This window comes from Dromaius novaehollandiae, chromosome 6, assembly GCF_036370855.1.
Source record: "Dromaius novaehollandiae isolate bDroNov1 chromosome 6, bDroNov1.hap1, whole genome shotgun sequence".
NCBI lineage: Eukaryota > Metazoa > Chordata > Aves > Casuariiformes > Dromaiidae > Dromaius > Dromaius novaehollandiae.
Window position 1 is genome coordinate 32283422 of NC_088103.1, and position 20798 is coordinate 32304219.

Genomic DNA, 20798 nt, shown 5'->3' on the forward strand with positions numbered 1-20798 from the left:
CGGCCCCCGGGAACGCAGCCGCGTCCGGTCCCCCCTCCCCGTGGCCACCGAGCCCCAGGGATGGTGCCAGGACGGGGCTGCGGGAGGTGCCGGAGCCGGCGCCCCCGTGAGCAGCGCACCAGGGCCAGCAGCCCCCGGGTTGCCACAGCCAGGCAGGGGGTGCGCAGGGGCTGCGAGCCCTCGACCGGGGAGCGCTGGCCTCAGCACCAGGGAGTGACCCCAGAGCACACGCGGGGCCTCGCGCCCCTGGCAAGGCGGCCCAAGGGCTGGGGGGGCCGAGCTGGGTGCGACCCCAGCACAGAGCCCGTTGCCGCCGGGCCCAGCCCCGGCACAAAGCGCAGACATGCAGCGTGCGCCAACGTTGCTTTATTCGGAAGATGAATTTATAGACACCAGCGAAGGGGCTGGAGCGGGACAGAGCCGGGCGCGACAGGCAGGGCTGGGGAGCTGGGAGAAGGCACTAGTGGCAGCACAGGGTTTGGGGGGCGTCCTGGGCAGCCCAAGCCATGCTGGGCTGCTCGGGGGCACCCAGGGGCAGGCCGTGTCCGGGACCAGCCCTGACACATGGGGTAGGGTCAGCACGTCCTGCCCAGGGAAGGGGAGGTGGTCCGGGGGCCTCCGAGGCTGGGACAGCACCTCCCGAGGGAGACAGTGACCCAGCACCAGCCCCAGATGCCCCGCGATCCCGGAGGGGATCACGCTGCTGCTCTCCACCCTGATCCTGAGCAGGCAGCAGCGAGGAGGACGCATGGCCAGAGCCACCCCTGCGTGGGGCTCCTGCACTGATTCCCAGCCTCCATGGCCCCAGAGCTCCTGCTCCCCACAGCCGGCCCCAAACGGAGCCCGTGGGATTTGGCACCTGCTGAGGTGCAGAGGCTGCTCCAGGGCTGGCCCCGCGTCCCGCCACCCTCTGCTCCCGCTCTCAGAGCCTGGCGGTGTCCCAGCAGCCTCCCAGGTCGCCCGTCCTGGGCTCGGGGCCATGGCGTCACCACGGGAGAGGCGGGAGGCTCCTCCACTCTGTGGGCTCCCCTCCCTCCCTCCGCCCTGCCGCGGCCTCCAGCCAGTGCAGGGCCCCCGAGGTGCAGCCGCAGAGTCCCCAGGCAAGAGTTTTCCAGGATGATCAGTGTAAACTGGAGTTTCGGGCTGGGCCTGGACAGCAGCCCCAGCCGCCCCGTGCCGCAGTGGGACGAGTCCCGGACCCCACGGGTGCTCGGGAGCCCGTCATGTGCCCCCACATCCAAACCGAGCACCGCAGAGGCAGGCAGGGCGGCAGGCAAGGCCGCCGCACCATCTCCCGGGCTGCCGACGGGGCCGTGCCCGTCTCTGCTGGAGCAGCCAGGCCAGAGGCCAGGCTCACAGGCGCAGCGGGTCTCGGCGTAAGGTGGGATCAGCGCCACGAAACTCCTTGCAGGGGTACAAGGGAGCAAGCAGCATCCCTGTGCCCCTCTCTGGCAACGCAGACCCAGCCCAAAAGACAGGGCAGAGGCAGCGAGCACCAGGCGGGGGTGACAAAAACTCTCTTCCTCCCCGGGGTCTCCATCCCGGGACAGCGTGAACCCCAGGCCCGGAGGGATTTCCCCCTGTCCCAGACCAGACTATGCACCCAGCTCGTCTCCTTCCTCCCTGCAGCGGAGAGAGCTGGCCGCCGGTGGCGACAAGGCACCGCTGTCCCACGGGGGCTCAGGCCCCCGGGCAGGACAGCGTGGCGGGGGCCAGGGCGACACTGGGGCCAGCTGCAGGCCCAGCGCCCGGCATGGGATCTGGGGCATCTCGGCAGCCGCGGGACAGCGCGGGGCAGGGAGAGGCTTGGCCCCGCGGGCCCCGGGAAGATGCAGACGTGTTCAGGCCAGACAGGAGGAGGGGCCCAGGCTGGGGAAGCGGAGACCAGAGCCTCCATTTGGGAGCTGCGGCGACACCGTGCAGCTGGGAGCGGCTCATGGGGACTGTGCCTACCCAGCCCCGCTGTGGACCGCAACTGCTCGCTCAGCTCCCCCAGACCCAGGCTCCCCCCACCCCGGGGACAGGGCTGGCACCCACCTGAGCGCACGGCATCTGCAAGGCCTGGGGCAGGGGTGCTGGGCGGGGGACACCGTGGGGCTCCCGGGAGCTGGGGTCCCTCCTAGGGGGTCTCTACTTGAGTCCTTTGGCTTGCGATAGCCTTTGTCCATCCATCCATCCATCCATCGGGGAGGAGAGGCGTCTGTGCAGCGGTGGGGGCGTCCGTGCTGTCCTGGCAGGGTACAGGGGAAGCTGTGCTCCAGGGAAGGCCTCTGTCCGTCTGTCCATCCATCTGTGCAGGAGTCTCTGGAGGAAGCGCGGTGCAGTCAGCCAGGAGGGGATGGGGCAGCAGGGTCGCTTTGTCCAGAAGAAGGGCTGCGGTCCGTCCACGCGAGAGGAGAAGGGGAGCTGAGCGCCGCAGGGTCTCAGACGATGTCACGCTGGTCCCGGCAGCGCCGTGAGAGGCAGTAGAGCCCGGAGAAGAGGTACAGGCAGGCAGCGATGCCCCCGCAGACCGAGGCGCTCAGGTAGGCGCCATAGAGGCAGCGCTGGCTGTAGCCAGGCAGGCTGCAGTAGCTTTTGCGTCCGGCCTTGTAGCCCATGATGCCAGTGGCAGCCGCGTAGAGCCCCACGCCCAGCAGCAGGTCGTGCACCAGGTTGGTGAGGAGCCAGCGGGAGCCGAGCCAGGGCACCAGCGCCCAGCGCCCCAGCAGGCTGAGCCCGAAGAGGGCCAGGGTGAGGAGCCAGACGAGGACGGCGGCGAAGAGCGCGAAGTGGGCCGCCCCCTCGTACTTGTGAGCCGCCACGGTGACCCAGAAGGCGGCGCCCATCACCAGCTGCCCCAGGCGCAGCAGGCCCAGCGGGCTGCGGAGGTAGGCGCGGTGGAGGCTCAGCGAGCCGCGGGCCGCCGGCCCCGGCGGGGGCGGCACGGACGGCGGAGCCGTGCGGGCCATGGCGGGGCCCTGGCTGCGCCGCTCCGCTGCGAGAGCGCGCTCACGGCCCGCTCTGCCCCGGCAGCGACTTCTGCTGCTCGCTGCTGCCAAACATCTGGCGCTTAACGGTCCTCCCCGAGCGGGGCCTCTCCCCTCCCCTCCCCTGTCCCGCCTCTGCTTCCCGCCGCGCCGCGCGCCTCGCCAGGGCCGGGCCAGCCGCCGCGGCCGGCAGCGGGCGCAGCCCCCCGGCAGCGCCGGTGCCCGGGCTCCGCCCGCGGGGAGCGGGAGCGGGGCCGCGGCCGGGGCAGCCCTGGGCGGCAGCGCCCCGCGAGGGGAACCGGTGCGGGGTCCCCGGGGGAGGACGGGGGCAGACTGGGGCCCCGGGCGGGAACAGCGCGGGGTCCCCGGGGCGCCGCCGCGGCGCCGCTGCCCGGGACGGGGCCGCGCGCGAACCCCACAAGCCGAGACTCCTCCTACGTCACCCGGGATTCCCCCCTCGCTGTTACGCAACGCGGGCCCCACCCCGGGGCGGGGCCGCGCCGGCCACGCCCCTGGGGCTCCCCGCCTCCCTCACCTCATTGACGTCACTGGCGCCACGTGTTCCCCCCGAAAGGCGGGGCCGGCCTCGCCCCTGCGCGCCCATTGGCCGGGCCGGCGGGCCGGCGGCGGGCGGGCGCGGATTGGCGGCGCTGCGGCGGGGGCGTGGCCGGGCCCGGCGGGTGAATGAAAGGGGCGCGCGGCGGCGCCGGGGTCCCGGGGCGGCGGTGGCGGCTTGGAGCAGCCCCGGGCGCCGCGGCGGACGGCGCCGAGCCGGCCTGAGCTGCCGCCAGTAGTAGCGCAGCAGCGGGACGGGGGAGCCGCGCCGGCGGCCGCCAGGTGCGTGCGAGGGGCCGCCCGGCCCCGGTGGGCGCGGGGCGGCGGGGGGAAAGTGGGTCACGGCGGGGCGGAGCGCCGCGGGAGGGGGGCAGCGGCAGGGGCGGGACCGGGAGCTGCGTGCACCGGCCTGAGCCGCGGCGCGGCCCGCATTCCTGCGCCGTGACGCCGGGCGGCTGGCTGGCGCCCTGCCCGCCTTGGTGGCCCGGGCTCTGGTGCGCCCCGCCGCCGCGGCGCGGCCGCCTCCGCCCTTCCTAGCCGGGGAGGGAGCGGAGTCCCCGCGGCCCCGGCACGGCAGATCTGTGCCGGCCCCCGCGGGAGCGGAGCCTCACGCCGTCTCTTCGGTGCCCGCAGCGGCCGGGGCCATGGGCACGCCGGCCTCGGTGGTGTGCGACCCTCCGGGGCGGGCGCCGCCGGCGGCCCGCGGCCGCAAGCGGGCCTCGGCCAACATCTTCCAGGGCGTGGGGCTGCCGGAGCTGCGGAGCCTGTTCCGGAGCGGCGGCGCCGAGCGGCCCGAGGAGCGCGCCCGCCTCGTCTGCCGCTACGCGGGCCAGCAGCGCATGGCGCGCGCCCTGCGGCGGCTCCGGCGGCGGCCGGCCCGGGACGGCGGCGGCACGGCGGCGCTGCAGCGCTTTGGCCGCCTGCGGTAGGTGCGGGCCGGGGGCCGGGGGGGCCGCGGCCGGGCTCCGCCGCCCTCACACACCTCTTCCCCTGCAGGATCGGCGAGCAGGAGCCCGAGAGCAGCCGCGGGGCAGCCAGGAGCTGGGCTTGCCTGCCCCCTGGACAGTGGGTCCCCGGAGAGCAGCGTTTGCCCAGCCCGGGCCCCTGAAGGACACTAAGTGTGGTGGATGTGGGTGAGATGGCTAATAAAGGTGGATGGTGGTGGCTGCGTGAAGCTCTGTAGCTGTGCCCTGCCCTGGGCACCTCGATCCTGGAGCCCCGTGCCAGCCCTGCCCACCTGCAGCCCCGCCCCCGGGGCTCAGGACCTCGGTGCAGATCATCATGCTCGGCCCGATACAAGGCCCACCCTGCCCTGCTCCTAGCTGCTGCCGAGACAAACAGGAGGCCAGCTGAACGGCAGCTCTGTTATTCAGACGGTTGCATGGTTTAAATACATTACATACATTTCTACAGTGCATTAGAACAATACATTTCAGGTCAGGTGGAGGTGTAGCCAGGCCTGGCCAGGGAGCCAGGATCTCTTCCCCCTCCCCCTTCTGTGCTTGCAGCATCCTTCCCCCTGCACAAGCGTAGCCAGCCCTGAGTCCCCTCCACCTCGCTAGAGACAATGGAGCTGCTCTCCCCCCTGGGGCTGAAGCAGCAGCACCCAGCCAGCCTTCACCCCCTACCCCCACACAGGCAAGCAGGACAGCAAGGCCTCCCGCCAGCTTCCCCCAGCAGTGGGAGAAGCCTCAGCTCCAGGCAAGCAGATGCAGGCAGCAGCCCTGGTACCATTTTATACAACAGCTTAGCAGCTTCTGGGGAAAGGGGAACCTGCTGCCCCACACGCCTGCACTAAGCCCTCAAGATTGTCAGCACTGGGGCAGCTAGGAGCCTCTGCTAGACCTCGTGTGCTCCCTGAATGCAGCTCCCACCCACCGAGCAGGAAGGACTTCTCCAGCCACCCCCTCCTCCTCAGGGGCACCGAGGCATGAGCGAGGCTGGGGGCACACTGGCGGGCCTGGCCCCAGCTGCACAGCAGCCAGGGAGCTGGCTAGGAGCAGGGGCAAAAGCCAAGCAAGAGCAGCTGTAGAGACAGACCTGACAGAATGGATTGACTGGGACCAGCAAGCGAGGGGCTGCTCGCACCCTGCCTTGGCCTCCTCCCCCAGGGGCCAGGTGAGCTCCTGCAGGCACCACACCTGCAGGGAGGAGGGCCAGGCTCCAGCACCCCCCAGAGCTGCCCACTTTCCACAAGGACCAGCAAGCACCTCCTTCCCTCTAGTGTCTAACAGCATCCCAGTCAGCCCCAGGGAGCAGGCTAGAGCAGCAGTCCTCCCTCCTACATCTCCCTCCTCCGCCCCGGCCCCCAGCCAGAGAACAGCCATTCATTACGGTCCCCGCTGCGCCAGCGAGCAGCAGGAACTCCCCCTGAGGAAAGCAGCGTGCGTGGGGTCAGGGCAGAGGAGAGAAAAGGATGAGTACAGCACATCCTTGGGGACAGGATAACCCACACCAGGCCTTCCCAGCCTGGGAGCCAGCGGCAGGCACAGCAGGGAAGAGGAGGGCTAGCAACTGGTGCGAAGGGCTGGACGGATCCTGGCCCCGGCAGCGGGCACCCTGCTAATTCCAGCCACAAGCAGGCATGCTCAGGACCGCTCGCAGGCCAAGGGAGGGACGCACGGGCAGGGTCCCAGTCAGCCAAGGCTTGCAGCCGCTTTCCCCACCTCCCGCTGGGCTCCTCCCCACGCAGGGCTGCACACGCACAGCACCAAGCGCGGACAGAGCTGAAGGGGGGCCATGCCCAACCTGCCTGGCTCCTCCGCTCCAGCTGCAGGTTCCTCCAGCCCCACCTGCCTGCTTTTCCCAGAACATCGAGTCCTGGCTGCAGGAGCCAGCAGGCACCCGGCTCCTCTCGCAGTGCTAGTCCGAGGTGGCCGAGCCCTGCCCGCGGCTCCCACAGCTACCACCAAGAAAAGAAAGGCTTCCGGCTCTGGAAGCTCTGTGTATACGACTCGCTGGCAGTGCGCTGGTGGGAACGTGCCGTTTCCACAATCACAGGTGGCATCTGGACTAGGTGCAGGGGGCTCTTCCCATCTTTCAGCGCCTGAGTCAGGTTCAAAATCTGTACGGCACAACAGAGGAAAGCCTGAGCCTCCCCTCTGGAGTGACAGCGGGCAAAGCAGCAGGGAGCTGCCACCTCAGCACCCCTTTCAGATACCCAGACAGGACAAGGACTCACTCATCTGCCTCCCCTAACACACAGCTTACCTGGCCTCTCATGACAGCAATCTGCTTGTGAAACTGTCCCCTGTCAAAGCCCGGGTCTTTCTGCAAGAGACAGCAATGAACACAGTGGGATCTACCTTCCGCCACACAACTTAAGAGATGCCCGTTTCCCCAGCGAGCTTCTCTTCTCCTGTCCCACAGGTTTCCTGCTTCTCCCCATGCCCTATCCTCAGCTCTTGGCAGAGGGATAACTCTAACCCGAGACAACTTACAAGGAGCCTGGCCACCCTTCTGTCCCCCACAGCCTTTAGAGGGAGCTCAACACCACCCTTGCTCCTCCTTCTTCCAAGCCATCCTCATCTCCTCTCAGCTCACCTTGAAGAGCTCATACAGATCTTCCTCCAGGTCCTTGACAAAATTGGGGTCTGAGATCTTGGGAAGAATCAGGTCCTTGATCTCCTGTGAAAAGGGAATTTTGGCCTGGGGTAGCCATGCCCAGTAGAAGGGATCTGCAGAAGGAAGCAGGAGACATTAGAGCCAGGTGCACCTCAGCAAGATGAAGGTGCCATGTGCTCCTGGGTGCTGAATCACATGTGTCTGGGACTCAGGGTCCAGCACCCACCTCCTACACCTGTCTGTGCACCTGTCTGTGCATGCAGAACATTTGCAGGGGGGCAGCCCTAGCCATTGCCTCTCTCCAGTCCTTTTGGATGCCCCACGGCCACACAGCACAGTGCTGCAGGGCTCCCCACGGTGCCCCAGCACAGCCCAAGGTACTCACATGCTCTCCAGGAGTCTGGGTGTTTCAGGGGAAAGGCCAAGCCGTTGTCTATAGCAGCCAGCTTGATGATGGGCTCTTTCACCACCACCCAGTCACTGTCCTGGAAGGAAGAGGAGCACCAGTCACAAGGGAGACCCCAGCAGGGACAGTCCCTCTCCCGCACCCTGCGGCACTGCTGCCAGGCTCTTAGACCCTACCACAGGCACGGCAGCCTCTCACCCACAGCACAGCCCCTTGCCCACAAGCAGGCATCACGGACAGATGCTAGGGCAGCTGCTGTCTCCTCCAGGCAGGAAGGAAGGGGACAAAGCTCCCCCCGCCACCTCAAGAACATGCAGGTCTCACATCCAGCAACACATCAGCACCAATTCCCCCCAGAGAACCCAGCTGCATCCCCACAAAGTCTCACTAGACCACAAACCACCAACGCAGAGGGCAGAGAAAGGCCCAGGAGACAAGACCAGGCCTCCGCGTGCTCAGAAGCCCAAGCCAGTTGGGAAATCCCCTGCCTGCTTGCCAGGCAGCCAGCTTGCAAGCAGCAGACGAGCCCTGCGGAGTCCCTGCCCAGGAAGAGCCACTCACCCGCACGCCTGCGCTGTCCAGGGGACAGTCATACTTGATGAGCCAGTTGTCATTACCTCGATCTGCAGGGAGAGAGAACCAGCCACATGAGCACAGAGGCCCACCTGCACCAGGCTCTCCAGAGCCCTCCCAACACCCCAGCCACAGCGGGATGGATTGCCACACATTATGGGCAGAAAATTACTCCTCCTCTGACCCAGAAATGAGACAGGCTAGACAGACTTCTCCTACCCAAACTCCACACCAAAGCCCTTGGGCCTGCTGCAGCCCTGGGAAGCCCCATCAACCCCCACGCAACTAAAGAGGAAACTAAAGAGGTCCTGGTATTCCCAGCTCTCAGGAGAGGCACAGAGGAAGGTCGGCCTGCCAGCCCAGGAGTGCTGCCCCAGCCCATAACCCTTCCAGCCCATAATGAATCTGGGAGGCCCAGCACAAGCTGAGATATTGCAGCACAGTCAGGGGCTTGGTGCAGGGTCCCTGGATGACCTGGGATCCTTGCAGCTGACAAACATTCACCCCAGCACTGGCCTCCAGAGCTCCCAGAACATACAGGCTTACAGCCAGAGTACGGCCATGCTGGTGGGCAGCCACAGCCGCTGTGCTCCATCCCAGAGGCAGCTGCCATTTGACAGCAACCAAGTGGTGTTTATACAGATTTGGGTGCTGGGAAGAGCTGCCAAGGCCCTGCCTGCATCCCTTTTCTCTAGCTGGCAGGACAGGAGCTGGCAGCGCCCCGAGCCCGGCGGCCGGCCCTACCTGTATTCCTGATGATGTAGTCCAGCACCACCAGCCGCTCAAACTGCAGCAGCAGCTGCCGGTTGGTGTTCTCAGGGAGTGGCTCAGCCTCAAACCGCCGCAGCCAGTAGTCGGCATCCTTGTAGCCTTCCACAAAGAGCTGGAAGGAGCCCACCTGAAGCGAGGAGCGGGTGGGTTACAGAAGGCAGCAGCGGGGGGAAAGGCAGTGACAGACACACACATAGCCTGGGAGCCCTACCTTGGGTGGCAGACCAATGCGGTTGAAGCGCTGGCCGACTTTCGGCACCTTCTCCAGGGCCAACCTCTTTCCTCGGGACTTCACTCTGTCAATGGCACTGTAGTTAAAGGTCTCACTGGCCAGATACACCACCTGAGGAGACATGAACACACCAGTCAGCTGGGGCAACTGGGGCACCAAGGCCCCAGAGACCTTGTGATAAAACCAAGGCACAGCCCTTCCCACAGCTCTGCTCAGCAGCAGGTTCCCCGCAGGAACCTGAGCAGGAACAGTCACGGCCCAGAGCTCTCAACACAAGATCTCCAAGGTTAACAGTGCCACAAGACAAGGCCCAAGCGCAGCTGGGCAGGAACACATAAAAGCATCCCTGGAACGAGAGCCCAGCAGCAGCCCCCTCACCTTTGTGCGGGGAACAATGTTGAGTTCAAGTTTCTGGTCCACAAGGCTGGCACCTGCCTCTGACAGGTAGCCCTGGTTCAGGACGAGGCAGTCCCTCCCGAAGCAGCAGGGGCAGCACAGCTTCTGCAGCCACTTGGTCCACTTGGGGTTCAGCTGCCCATAGGGCTCCTCATTTTTGGGCTTGAAGACACCAATGATTTTCTGAGAAGAAGAGAGAAGAGGGCTGACTCTCAGGGCAGCTGCTAGGGAGTGAGGACACTCACCCCTGGGCCAGCCTGCGGCAGGGATGGGCTCTGCCAGAACAGAACAGACTCGGCCGAGCCACCCTCCTGCAGTACCCAGCCCTGCTGTGCCCTTCCCTACTTCTTTCTGCTGATTGGCCACCTCGGATCCAGGAGATTCCCTCCTGAAGCAGGAGGGAGGCTTGGTCACTGCTCATCACCCTGTCAGGCATCCTCACCCACTGCAAGTGGGGAAAAACCTGCACCCCAGGGCTCTTCTCTGCAAGAAACCCACACCCCGGAGCTGGGGCAGTCACTCTTCCTTTGCCCTGGGTTATTCTCCAGGCACCCACTGCCAGTGGCAGTAGCCAGCCTCTGGGCCCAGGCAGACCCCACGGCTCCCAGGAGGGAGGCAGGGGCTGGGAAGGGTCCTTCCCCAGCCGGTTTCCCGTCCCATGAAAGCAGAGCGCTGCCCAAAGACCTTTGTATCTGGCTCATGCACCCAGAAAGCGCTCTCCCTGTCCCAGAGGACACCACTGACAGTGCTGTCCCTCGCCCTGGTAAATATTCCAGCACCAATCCAGTGACCTTTGGATGTCTGGGAAGAGCTACTGCTCCCAGCTGCTCAGTATCTCCATGCAGGAGAAGGGAGGGAGATGGAGATCCTCGCTCTGGCTCTAATATCCATTGGACAGAGCTGCCCCTCAGCTGCTCAGAAGACACAGGGCCAAAGCAGCAAAGTGGCTCTAAGACCCCTGAGGGACCCAAAGCTCTGTGCTAGGCACAGCCGAGGGGTCCTGGGCTCGCTGTGGGCAGGACAGAGCAGGGAGCTCCACCCATCAGCAAACCAGGCAGCAGCTAGTGCCAGCAGCACCCCCAGCCCCTCGCTCCAGCCGCATGCTCAGCGACCCCACAGCAGAGACAGCCCCATGGCTGCAGGGAGCGTGAAGGCCACGTGCTAGGCACTGCGCTGTCACCAGGCCAGGTCTCCCACCCGGGCAGCCGAGACGGGGCTGGGGCAAGGCTGCCAGCCCCCGCAGCCAGGCTCGCCCCCTCGGAGGGGCTGCAAAGTGGCCCCGGCTTGCAGCCCCTGCAGCAGGGTGACTCAGCAGCACACATGACCGTCCCTCCTCCCCAGAGCTGGCTCTGGCCCTGGCCTGAGTGGGTGGCACTTCCTCACCATGGCAGGAGCTTGGCTTGGGGAAGCAGGACACCGGTCCCAGCATCTCAGCGTGAGATCCCAGGGCCTCGTCCCCAAGGCACCCCACTGCCTGCCAGGGCCCATGGCCAGCCCAGGGCAAGCGCGAGCAAGATTTGGGCTACTGGGAAGAAGGAGGGGAAGGGCTTGAGGGAGCAGCACCACTTCAGCCACCCCTGGGTTGCACAGAGGAACCGCTTCCCAGAGCGGGCCAAGACCCGGAGGACAGGCAGGAGGACAATCCCGTTCCCACCCTCCATGTAAGGACACAGGGCAGCCTGCACGTCCTTGGATGGGAGTCTGCAGCGGGCTGGCTGGGAGCTCCAGCAACGCAGAGCACTGTGCCCTGGGGAGCAAGTCCAGCAGAGCGCGGGCCAGCAGGGCAGGGACAGTCCCACAGCAGGGACCAGAGCAGCAGTGTCCCCTCTCAGGCATCTGCCCCCTGTGCTGGGGCAGATTTGGAAGCAGCTTGCTCAGCGCACCGTGGAGCAGTGAAAACAGATCAGCCCGGCACCAGCAGCAGAGCAGGGGGAGCCAAGTCAGCCCAGCGGCCCAGCCAGCAGCTGGGGTAACCTCAGCCGCCCGGGCTGCGGGGAAGCACATCAGACAAGGTCCCGGCTGGGAGAGGTCAGCTCCTCAGCCTCCCAGAGGGGAGCAAGCACAGGACATGCCTGACCCCACCTCAGGCGCTTTTCTACAGGAGAAAAAGGGTTTCCTCAGTGCCCTCAACCCTCCCCCTGCTCCAACCTGCCCACCACAGCACTGCCCTCCCTCCCACACCAGCAGCAGGCGGGGTCAGCGACCACACGCAGCACAGGAACCAGACACACGCCACACTCACGGCAGGGCAGCCCAGGGGAGCCAGCCACAGGCACAGTCAGGCGTGCACAGACTTCGGCTCCTTGTACGCTTCCTCCATCAGTCCCCACTGGGGCCTGGATGCCTCTCCCTACAGCCAGGCAACCACTGCCCTACACCCTTGGGGCAGACTGTCCAGCTTCCCACGCCGGCAACACCACCACGTCCCCTGTTGGGCAACAGGAGGGAGCAGATGTGAGGCAAGGCGGGGACAGAAGGAAGTTTCACACTCTGCATTGCCCCACAGACAGCGCAGCCGGGACCTGCCCGTGGGAGCTCCCAGGAGCGAGGCTCCACCTAGGGCAGAAGAGCCAGAGCACAAGAGAGACAGACAAGCCCAGGCCTGCTTCCCCAGGGAGCACCGCAGCAGGCACGCAGCGAGGCAGTCGCAGGAAGCAGCCGCCGCTCAAGGGGTCGAGCTGGGCGCTGCAGGTCACAAGGCAGTTAACCCTCCTGTGTGCACGCACAACTAGGCGATGGCTGCCGAGCAGATCTAAAGAGAACCAGCTCCGCTGAGGACTTTGCATCGATTCAGCCTGCCTCACACCCACGGGGGAAACTCTGGCTCCAGCCTCACCGGCTGGAGCGGTTCAGCCATCAAAGCCGCAGCCCTGGGGCTGAAGCCGCCCCGGTCAGCAGACGTCGATCTCCGCAGGAAGAAGCGGGCTGGGGAGGAGGGGGGAGCCTTCCTCCAGCCCCACCGCTCCCAGGAGCGTTTCTAGCCGGGGGCCGCCCCGCACCGCTCCGGTCGGCCCGCGGAGCCGGAGCGGCGTCACGGGGCGCCTCGGCCTGTGAGGCAGCGCGGCCCTCCCCCCGGGGTGCCCCCCCCCCGCGAGGCGCCGCTCACCCCCTGCGGGTCCTTGACGAAGTAGCTGCCGCTGGAGCCCTGCGAGATGCGCTCGGGGTAGATGCCGCGCTCGCTGGCCAGCTCGGCCCGTCGCACCACCTCGGCGAACTCGGGGTCCTCGGGGAAGTCGTTCCGCTCCCGCTGCGCCGCCGCCTGGGCCTGCGCCGCCGCCGCCGCCGCCTGGGCTTGCGCCTGCGCCGCCGCCGCCGCCGCGCCGGGGCCGCGCGCGCCGCGCTCCAGCAGCGGCTGCCGCTCGCGGTCGCGGCCGCCGGGGGAGCCGGGCGGCGAGGGCGGCGGCGGCGGGGCGGCGGGCGGCGGCGGGGCGCGCACGGCGCCGCCGGGCAGCCCGTAGTCCGGGGCCTGCGCCCGCTCCGGCGACACCAGCGGGCTCGTCTCGTCCATCGCTCCCGCCGGGCCCGCGCGGCTCGCGCCGTCAGCTGACCGCCGCTTCCGTCGCGTCACCACCGCCGCGCCCCATTGGCCCGCCCGCCACGCGCCACGCCCCTCCCGCGCGCCGCGCCCGCTCCCCATTGGCCCGGCCCCCTGCCCTCCGGGCCACCGTCGTTGCCATGGGGACGCTCCCGTTGCCCACCGCTCTTCCCCGTTTCAGTGTGTGCCCTGCGAGCTGGGCCACATGGTGGTGCTTTCTGCAGGCTTTTTCGGTCCTGCACCGAAAAGGCCCCTTATGCACGCAACGCCGTGTAATGCCAAAGCCCTGCTTTTCTGCCGCCTCTTCAGAAAACCCAGCCTACGCGGGCTGCCCAGGCGGCCCCGCGCCCCACACAAAGATGGCCGCTCTGCAGTTGCATGCGGGGGACTCTCCGCCCCCGCTGCCCTTCACAAAGATGGCGGCGCCCGGGGTGGGGTTGGGGTGGCACGGCCGGGAGGAGACCGCCTTGCCCCTCACAAAGATGGCGGCGGGCGAGAGGGGGCGCTGGAAAGCGGGCCAATGTGGAGCCGCGTTGCTAGGGGTTGCCATGGAGACAGCCAACGGCGTGCGGGGACGGATGCCGGCGGCGCTGCGCCGCCCGACGGGGCGGGGGCCTGTCAGGGAGGCGGCCGCGCCGCCGCCCCTCGGCGGGACCCCAGTGGGGAGCGGTGCGGGCGGCGAGCGCGGAGCCAGGTGAGCGCGGGCGGCGGGTGCCGTGCGCCGCCCGGCCCGCCCGGCCCGCCCGTGGGGTAGGCAGCGGGCGTCTGTGCACCTCCCCTGAGTGCATGGCTCCCGTGGGGCATGCATGCATCGCCCCTGAGTGCATGGCTCATGTGGGGCGTGCATGCATCGCCCCTGAGTGCATGGCTTGTGTGGGCCGTGCATGCATCGCCCAAGTGCCTGGCTCATGTGGGGCGTGCATGCATCGCCCCTGAGTGCATGGCTCATGTGGGGCGTGCATGCATCGCCTGAGTGCATGGCTCCCGTGGGGCGTGCATGCATCGCCCCGAGTGCATGGCTTGTGTGGGCCGTGCATGCATCGCCCCTGAGTGCATGGCTCCCGTGGGGCGTGCATGCATCACCCCAGGTGCATGGCTCGTGTGGGGCGTGCATGCATCACCCCTAGGTGCATGGCTTGTGGGGGGTGTGCATGCATTGCCCCTAGGTGCATGGCCCACGTGGGCATGCATGCATGGCGTCTAGGTGCGTGGCCTGCGTGGGGCATGCATGCATCACCCCTAGGTGCATGGCTCATGTAGGACGTGCATGCATCACCCCAGGTGCATGGCTCATGTAGGGCATGCATGCATTGCCCCTAGGTGCACAGCCCGTGTGGGGCATGCATGCATCGCCCCTAGGTGCATGGCTTGTGTGAGGTGTGCCTGCATCACCCCTGGGGGCATGGCCCACATGGGGTGTGCATGCACTGCCTGCGAGTGCATGGCCCAGATGGGGTTTGCATGCATCACCCCTGGGTGCGTGGCCCGTGTGGGTGTGCGCGCAACACCTGTGGGTGTGTGGCCCGCGTGGGGCATGCATGCATCACCCCTGGGTGCATAGCAGAGGCAGGGTGGGCAGTCACTGCCGGCAGATGCATCCCACATGGGGGTCGTGCATGCGTTGCCCCAGCTGCTGTGGCCTCGTGGGCACTAGCGGAGCAGCGTCCTCTCCCCTCGGTCCCTTCCTGCTGGCGTTGCCTTCCCAGCCCCGCTGTGCTGTCGGCAGGGAGCACTGTTCGGTTGCTGCCTCAGCTCTGGCTGAGGGCCATTTCTCCTCTGGACACAAAGCCCTTGCGAGTTAGCCACGATGCTCCCAGGCCGGTTAGGGGGCCGAGGCAGGTGTCTCTCGGGGATGCCCAGGCCCCACGCAAGGCTAGGGTGCCGCCACGAGTGCCCTCCTCCGAGGCGGGGGCTTGGTGCAGCGGCGGGGGGCAGGCGCCGCGCCGCTCCCCTCCGCCCAGCTGCCTGCTGCCGCCTCTCCCCCCGCAGCCCTGCGCCCGCGGACGCCGTCGCCATGACCCTCACCAAAGGCTCCTTCACCTACTCCAATGGGGAGGAGTACCGCGGCGAGTGGAAGGAAGGTGAGCAGGGTGCCGGGGCGCCCCGTCGGGGGGCGAGCCCCCTTCGTGAGCTGCGTCCCGGCCCCGTTGCACCCATTGCACCCGTTGCACCCATTGTACGCGTCCTCGCCTTTGCCCAGGTCGCCGGCACGGCGTCGGCCAGCTGACGTTTGCGGACGGCACTGCTTACGTGGGGCACTTTGAGAATGGGCTCTTCCACGGCTGCGGCGTGCTCACCTTTGCCGATGGCTCCAGGTGAGGCCGTGCGGCGCCTCCAGGGCATCCCACCACCCCGCGGCCCCGCGGAGCTGCTTTCGGGGGCTCTGACAGCGCCGCCGTGCCACGCAGGTACGAGGGGGAATTTGTGCAGGGCAAGTTCAACGGCGTCGGCGTCTTCACCCGCTACGACAACATGACCTTCGAGGGCGAGTTCAAAGGCGGGCGCGTGTACGGCTTCGGTGAGTGCCCGGCAGGGCTGGCGGCTCCGCGTGGCCCTGCTCGCCCCCCGTTGCCACCCCTTCGGTGTCCGCTGCTCTGTCCATGCCACCCCCCTGTGACTCCCGGCCGCCCACAGGGCTGCTGACGTTCCCCGACGGCTCGCACGGCGTGCCCCGCAACGAGGGCTTCTTCGAGAACAACAAGCTGCTGCGGCGCGAGAAGTGCCAGGCCGTGGTGCAGCGGGCCCAGAGCGCCTCCAAGTCCGCCCACAACCTCACGGCGTGACGCCGCCGCCGCTGTGCCTTCGCCGCGGGGCGGCCGGCTGGACCGGGTGCCCGCCGCGGGGCGGCTGCCGGGCCGCTGCCCTCGCCCTGGCGCAGCGTGGGCTCCGGCCGGGGCCCTGACGGACTCGGCCCGGCCTCGGGGGGGGCCGCGGCCTCCCCATGGGTCGGCGCCCGCCCCGCTCCCGTGCCTTGCTGTGTCCCTGCCTGCACGGGCCGCGGCTGAGTAAACCACGTTGCCAAACGCCCGGGCCATGTCCTTCCTACTGGGGGGGGACATGAATGCAGACGCCGAGGGGCTGCGGGGAGGCAGCAGGTTTATTCCCAGCCCAGCGTGCTGGGACAGGGTTTTTCCTCCCCCCTGCCCTGCGCCCCCTCGCTGGGGGTCCCTGGCCCCCCAGGCCGGGGCAAGGCAGTGTTGCAAGCACTGCAGCGCCAGGGCAGAGGCTGGAGGGGGGGGATGCGGGGAGGCACGGGGGCGCTTCACAGCCAGCCGTTGGCACTGAAGGTCTCTCTCAGCTCCTCCTCCTGGGCCGGGCTCAGCGGGGCCAGGGGCGCGCGGCAGGGTCCCCCGTAGTAGCCAAACCACTCCATGGCCTTCTTCAGCCCCGGGATCCCGAAGCGGCGGGTGACCTGTTGGGGGGGGGGGGGGTCCCGTGGGGCAGGGCAACGCGGTCTGCAGCGTGCTGGGCTGCGGCGAAGGGCTGTGTGGCCATCCCGGCCCCAGGACCGCAGTGGCAGCCCCCCAGGGAAGCACACCCATGGGGCCCAGAGGGACGGGGCTCCCCACACAAGGGGCATCGCGGCCGGCACATCTGGCTCCTCGCAGCATCCCGCGGCAGGAGCGGGGAGGAGCAGCTCTTCCCCCCGTCCCTGCCTATAAATAGCCGGTGGCTACAGCGCCGGGGGTCCGGTGCCAGGGGACGCGCTGTCCCTGGCGCGGGAAAGCTGGCGTGTCCCCCCCGGCCACCTCCCGCCGGCCCCCCCGGCAGCCGGGGGCACCTCGCGCTGTGTCGCCCGGCCCCCCGCGGCCCCGCCGAGCCTCACCGCCGCGTTGGGCTCCAGGAGCCGGAGCTGCAGGTCACGGGCCTCCTGCCAGCGCCCCTCGCGGCACAGCCGCTCCAGCTGGCACAGCGGGGCGCCCAGCACGTTGGCCAGGGCGCAGACCCCCCCGACGGCACCTGCGGACACCAGGGGCACGTTGGCAGCCTGCGGCGCCCTGCCGCCACCCTGCTGCTGCCCCGTGCCCAACGGCCGTCCCCGGCACCTACCCACGGCATAGCTGGCCAGCAGGAAGCCGGCCGATCCCGCCAGCACCTGGAAACCTTCCCGCCGCGTCTTGTGGACGATCAGCCCCAGGCGGGTGATCTGGGGGGGGAGACACGCTGCTTCCCATGGCGAGCATCACCCCCTCCCCCATGGGGAAAGCGCCGCCCCACTCACGTCCCCGCCGCTGTCCTTGATCCCAGCGACATTGGGGTGCTGCGCCAGGGCCAGCACGGCCTCCAGCGGCAGCTCCAGGCCCGTGTTGGCGGGGACGCTGTAGAGCACCACGGGGATGGGGGACGCCTCGGCCACCTGCGGGCACCGGGGCAGAGCTTAGCGCCGCCGAGCCGCCGCGCCAAGGGCCGGCCGGGGCTGCCAGCGGGCACCGCTCACCTCCGCGTAGTGCCGCTCCAAGGCGATGCCGCTCATGGCCCCGCGGTAGTAGCAGGGCGTCACGACCAGCGCGGCGTCAGCCCCTGCCTGCGCCATGCTGACAGTCATCTCGATGGTGGCCCGCGTGGCTGTGGAGCAGGCGGGATGCTGAGCGGCAGCAGCCCCCACGCCGGGGGCCAGAGGGGGGCCGCCACGCTGTCCCCGCACTCACATTCGCAGCCCGAGCCGGCCAGCAGCAGGCGGTCCCCGGGCAGCGCCCGGCGCACGCGGCTCACCACTTCCAGCCGCTCACGGGGCGCCAGGTAGGGGTACTCCCCGCTGGAGCCCTGCACCACGAAGCCTGCAACGCAAGGACGGTCGGCTGCGTGCACACCGGCGGGGCGCATGCACGGACTGGCGCTGTGTGGCGGCCCCCGAGGGGCTGCCCGGGCGTGAAGCGCGGCGGGGGCCCCCAGCAGCGCTCACCTCGGAAGGGGAGGCTGGCGTAGCGGCGCAGGTTGCCCTCCAGCCGGGCGTAGTCCACCTCGCCCGCGGGCGAGAAGGGGGTGGCCAGTGGAGGGAAGATGCCCGCCAGGTCCAGCGCCGGTCTCGGCCCCGGTGGGGTGCTGAGCCCCCGGCACAGCACCGGCCGGAGCGGCGAGGCCAGGCGGGTGCTGAGTGCCATGGCGGTCTGGGCACTGCAGCCAGCCGCGACACCCCCTTGGCCAAGGGGCTGTTAATGATTGACAAGGCATGTGAGGACAAGGACGATGTGGGTGGCACCCGTGCGAGCCAGGGGGGCTTTGCTGCCCGCAGAAGGAGCTCAGCTCCCCCTGGCCGAGCCCTGCGGCTGAGCCTGCTCCAGAGCCAAAGTGCGCTTCGCCAGCTTTTATTGGCACAGATAAGTCTTGGAGCCGAGCCCGGCCCCAGCGCCGTCACGCGGGGACCTCCGTCCCCTCCTGCGGCCGCTCCTTGGTCTCCAGTGCCTGGCGCGTGTCCACCTGCCACTGCTGCACCAGGTCCGTGGGGGTCTTGCCGTCCTGCGAGCACGGTGGAGGTTGGGCGCAGCCCGGCCGGCGGCAGCCCCAGCCCCCCACCGCCTGCCGCCCCGCTCACCAGGTTCTTGGCCATCATGTCGGCGCCGTGCAGGAGCAGCATCTTGATGATCTTGTAGCGGCTGAGCCGCGCAGCATCGTGCAGAGCCGTGTCGCCTTCCTGCGGAGAGGCAGGGCCATGCCAGCTGGGCGCCCTGCTGCCTGCCAGGGCCCGGGGCGCTGCGCGCTGCGCGCTGCTTACCCTGTCCGGGGAGTTGATGTGCACCCCGCAGTGGATGAGGTGCTCCACGATGTCAGGGTGGCCGGTCCGGGTGGCCACGTGGAGTGGGGTGCTCAGCAGCTGGCCGGGGACAGACGGATGCCAAGGGGGATCAGCACCAGCCCCGCCGCCCCCGGTGGCGTGCCCAGCGCCACCCTGGCTTACCTTGTCCTTGAGGTTGAGGTCTGCGCCGTGGTCCTGCAGCAGCTTCACGGCATCCAGGTGGCCCCCGCGGCAGGCCCAGTGCACGGCAGTGCAGTCCAGCTGGGCGCGCAGAGCCTGCATCACGGCAGGGCGCCACAGCCCGGCCCCGCTCCCCCCCCAGTGCTGTCCCCAGCGGAGCATCGCCTCCCGCCAGCACCCCAAACCGCGCCATGCCTGGAGGAGGGGGTCCTGGGCTCACCCGGTCCCTGAAGTCGACAGTGGCCCCGCTGTCCAGCAGCTTCTGCAGGATGTCCATGTGTCCCTCCAGCGAGGAGCGGTGCAGGGCCGTGCGGTGGAACTGGGGAGACGAGGCGCCCTGCTGTCCCGCCTGGCCCAGCCCGGCCATGCCCCCCGCTGCCCCCCAGCCATCACCCACAGGCTCAGCCGGGACCCTGGAGGTGTTGCCCCATAACTTGGTACCCCAGTGCCCATCACCGGGGTGCCGCGACGGGGAGCTCTACCTCGTCACATGTGTCCGGGGAGCCTCCGTCTGCCAAAAACTTCTCGATGATGCGGATTTTGCCCTGGACGGCAGCTCGCAGGAACATCTCCGGCTCCACTGGGCCCTCCTGGGGGCAGGGGGGGCTCAGGGCTGGGGCAGAGCCCTGGCAGGGGTGACCTGGTGGCTGGCCACATCCGGGACCCCCCTCCCGGGACCCCCCCCCCCACGTACGATCTCCAGGGGCTCAGGCGGCGGTGGGGGCTCGGGGGTGGCCGCCCTCTCCTCCCGGCGCTTGCGGCGCTGCTTGCGCAGCTCGATGAGCCGCTGGATGCTCCCCACGTCGATGATCTCCCGCCTCAGGTCCACTGAGCTCCTCCGCACCCGCTCCTGGCCCTGGGGGGGGACACGGCACCCGTGAGGGCACCCAGGGACCGGTGCACAGCACGGGGGGCCATGCTGCCCCCTGCCGCAGCACCCCGTTTGCCTTCCCCCGTGCCCAGCGGCGCACCTTGACGGCCTCGACGCCCCGGTTCCTGGGGCCGCGGCGTTTCTCCTCCTCCAGCTCCGGCGTGTCCATGCGCTCCACGGCCGGCGGCTCCCGGGGGCCCTCACCTCTGAGCTTCTGCACGGGCACGCAGGGGGGAGGCTGAGCGCCTGACACCTCTGGGACGGGCACGGTGCGAGGCGGCGGCTGCCCTCCCCGGGGGACCCACCTCCTCCTCCTCCGCCAGCTTCTGGTCGATGAGCTCCGTGGCCCATTGCACGGCGGGCTCCATGCCTGCGGGAGGCAGGCGGCCCCGGCGGGGTGCCCGTGCAGGCGGCGGCAGCGGGCAGCGAGCGCCCGGCCCTCGCCCTGGGGCTGCGGCGGCTGCGCTGGCCACCGGGCTTTATGCCGCCGGCTGCTCCGTCCCGCTGCCCAAGGGCGCCGACAGCTGTGGCCGCTCCGCGTGACTGGGGCAGCTTTGTCATGAGCTCACCCTGCTGCTTTCTGGTGCCCCCGGCTCACCTCTGCCAGCGCCAGGCACGCTCTTAAAGAGACCTGGGTCGGGCCGCCCCGCAGGCGGCACGGGACCCCCGCACCGGGGAGCCTGCGGAGGCTCCGCGGAGCAGAGCCGCGGCGCGGGAGGCCGTGGGATGCTCCGCTCAGCTCCCATCGCCCCATCCCTGCCATCGCTCCCCGGATGCTGCGAGCCACCCCCGAGGACCCCACAGCCCCCCGGCATGGGAGCGGGCGCTGCCCTCCCCGGGCCGCAGCCCTCCCCGCTGCTTCGGAGCATGACCTCAGGTCCAGAGCGTCCCAGGCAGCCCAGTGGGGGCCCGGGCGGCCGGCTGGCCTCCCTCAGGGCACACGGGCAGCCTGGCAGCAGCGTGGCCTCACGCGGGGCCAGGAGGCAGAGCCGGCAGCTATTCCCGGCAGCGG

At 69.1% G+C, this 20798-nt stretch overlaps 6 protein-coding genes across 7 annotated transcripts; 2 read left to right on the top strand and 4 right to left on the bottom strand.

Annotated features, from left to right (window-relative positions):
- Nucleotides 1-351: 351 nt before the first annotated feature.
- Nucleotides 352-3169, bottom strand: MARVELD1 (MARVEL domain containing 1). The gene has a single exon (XM_026102926.2). The coding sequence runs from the start codon at nt 2949-2951 to the stop codon at nt 2424-2426; it is 528 nt and encodes a 175-aa protein (XP_025958711.1). The 5' UTR covers nt 2952-3169; the 3' UTR covers nt 352-2423.
- On the top strand, nt 2741-4688 carry AVPI1 (arginine vasopressin induced 1). Of its 2 annotated transcripts, none has more exons than XM_064514101.1 (3): nt 2741-2870; nt 4158-4449; nt 4521-4688. In XM_064514101.1, exons 2-3 carry the CDS (start codon nt 4169-4171, stop codon nt 4630-4632), a joined length of 393 nt encoding a protein of 130 aa, XP_064370171.1. In that variant the 5' UTR covers nt 2741-2870; nt 4158-4168; the 3' UTR covers nt 4633-4688. The 2 variants fall into 2 exon arrangements, with proteins under 2 accessions (XP_064370171.1, XP_064370170.1); XM_064514100.1 differs by lacking the exon at nt 2741-2870 and adding an exon at nt 3594-3806.
- Nucleotides 4689-4874: 186 nt separating this feature from the next.
- Nucleotides 4875-13045, bottom strand: PI4K2A (phosphatidylinositol 4-kinase type 2 alpha). Its single transcript, XM_026102897.2, has 9 exons — nt 12573-13045; nt 9449-9649; nt 9050-9181; nt 8812-8965; nt 8056-8117; nt 7474-7573; nt 7068-7201; nt 6735-6794; nt 4875-6588 (listed from the first exon to the last, which is right to left on the bottom strand). Exons 1-9 carry the CDS (start codon nt 12972-12974, stop codon nt 6427-6429), a joined length of 1407 nt encoding a protein of 468 aa, XP_025958682.2. The 5' UTR covers nt 12975-13045; the 3' UTR covers nt 4875-6426.
- A 423-nt stretch (nt 13046-13468) lies between these two features.
- MORN4 (MORN repeat containing 4) lies at nt 13469-16024 on the top strand. The gene is made up of 5 exons (XM_026102860.2): nt 13469-13695; nt 14991-15082; nt 15202-15316; nt 15410-15519; nt 15636-16024. The coding sequence occupies exons 1-5, from the start codon at nt 13484-13486 to the stop codon at nt 15782-15784; spliced, it is 678 nt and encodes a 225-aa protein (XP_025958645.2). The 5' UTR covers nt 13469-13483; the 3' UTR covers nt 15785-16024.
- A 56-nt stretch (nt 16025-16080) lies between these two features.
- Nucleotides 16081-18127, bottom strand: HOGA1 (4-hydroxy-2-oxoglutarate aldolase 1). The gene is made up of 7 exons (XM_026102902.2): nt 17905-18127; nt 17651-17779; nt 17440-17567; nt 17224-17358; nt 17052-17148; nt 16828-16961; nt 16081-16413 (listed from the first exon to the last, which is right to left on the bottom strand). Exons 1-7 carry the CDS (start codon nt 18101-18103, stop codon nt 16264-16266), a joined length of 972 nt encoding a protein of 323 aa, XP_025958687.2. The 5' UTR covers nt 18104-18127; the 3' UTR covers nt 16081-16263.
- An 87-nt stretch (nt 18128-18214) lies between these two features.
- Nucleotides 18215-20272, bottom strand: ANKRD2 (ankyrin repeat domain 2). The gene is made up of 9 exons (XM_026102903.2): nt 20092-20272; nt 19887-20000; nt 19610-19771; nt 19398-19505; nt 19136-19234; nt 18898-18996; nt 18715-18813; nt 18535-18633; nt 18215-18458 (listed from the first exon to the last, which is right to left on the bottom strand). Exons 1-9 carry the CDS (start codon nt 20152-20154, stop codon nt 18354-18356), a joined length of 948 nt encoding a protein of 315 aa, XP_025958688.1. The 5' UTR covers nt 20155-20272; the 3' UTR covers nt 18215-18353.
- Between the last annotated feature and the right edge of the window lie 526 nt (nt 20273-20798).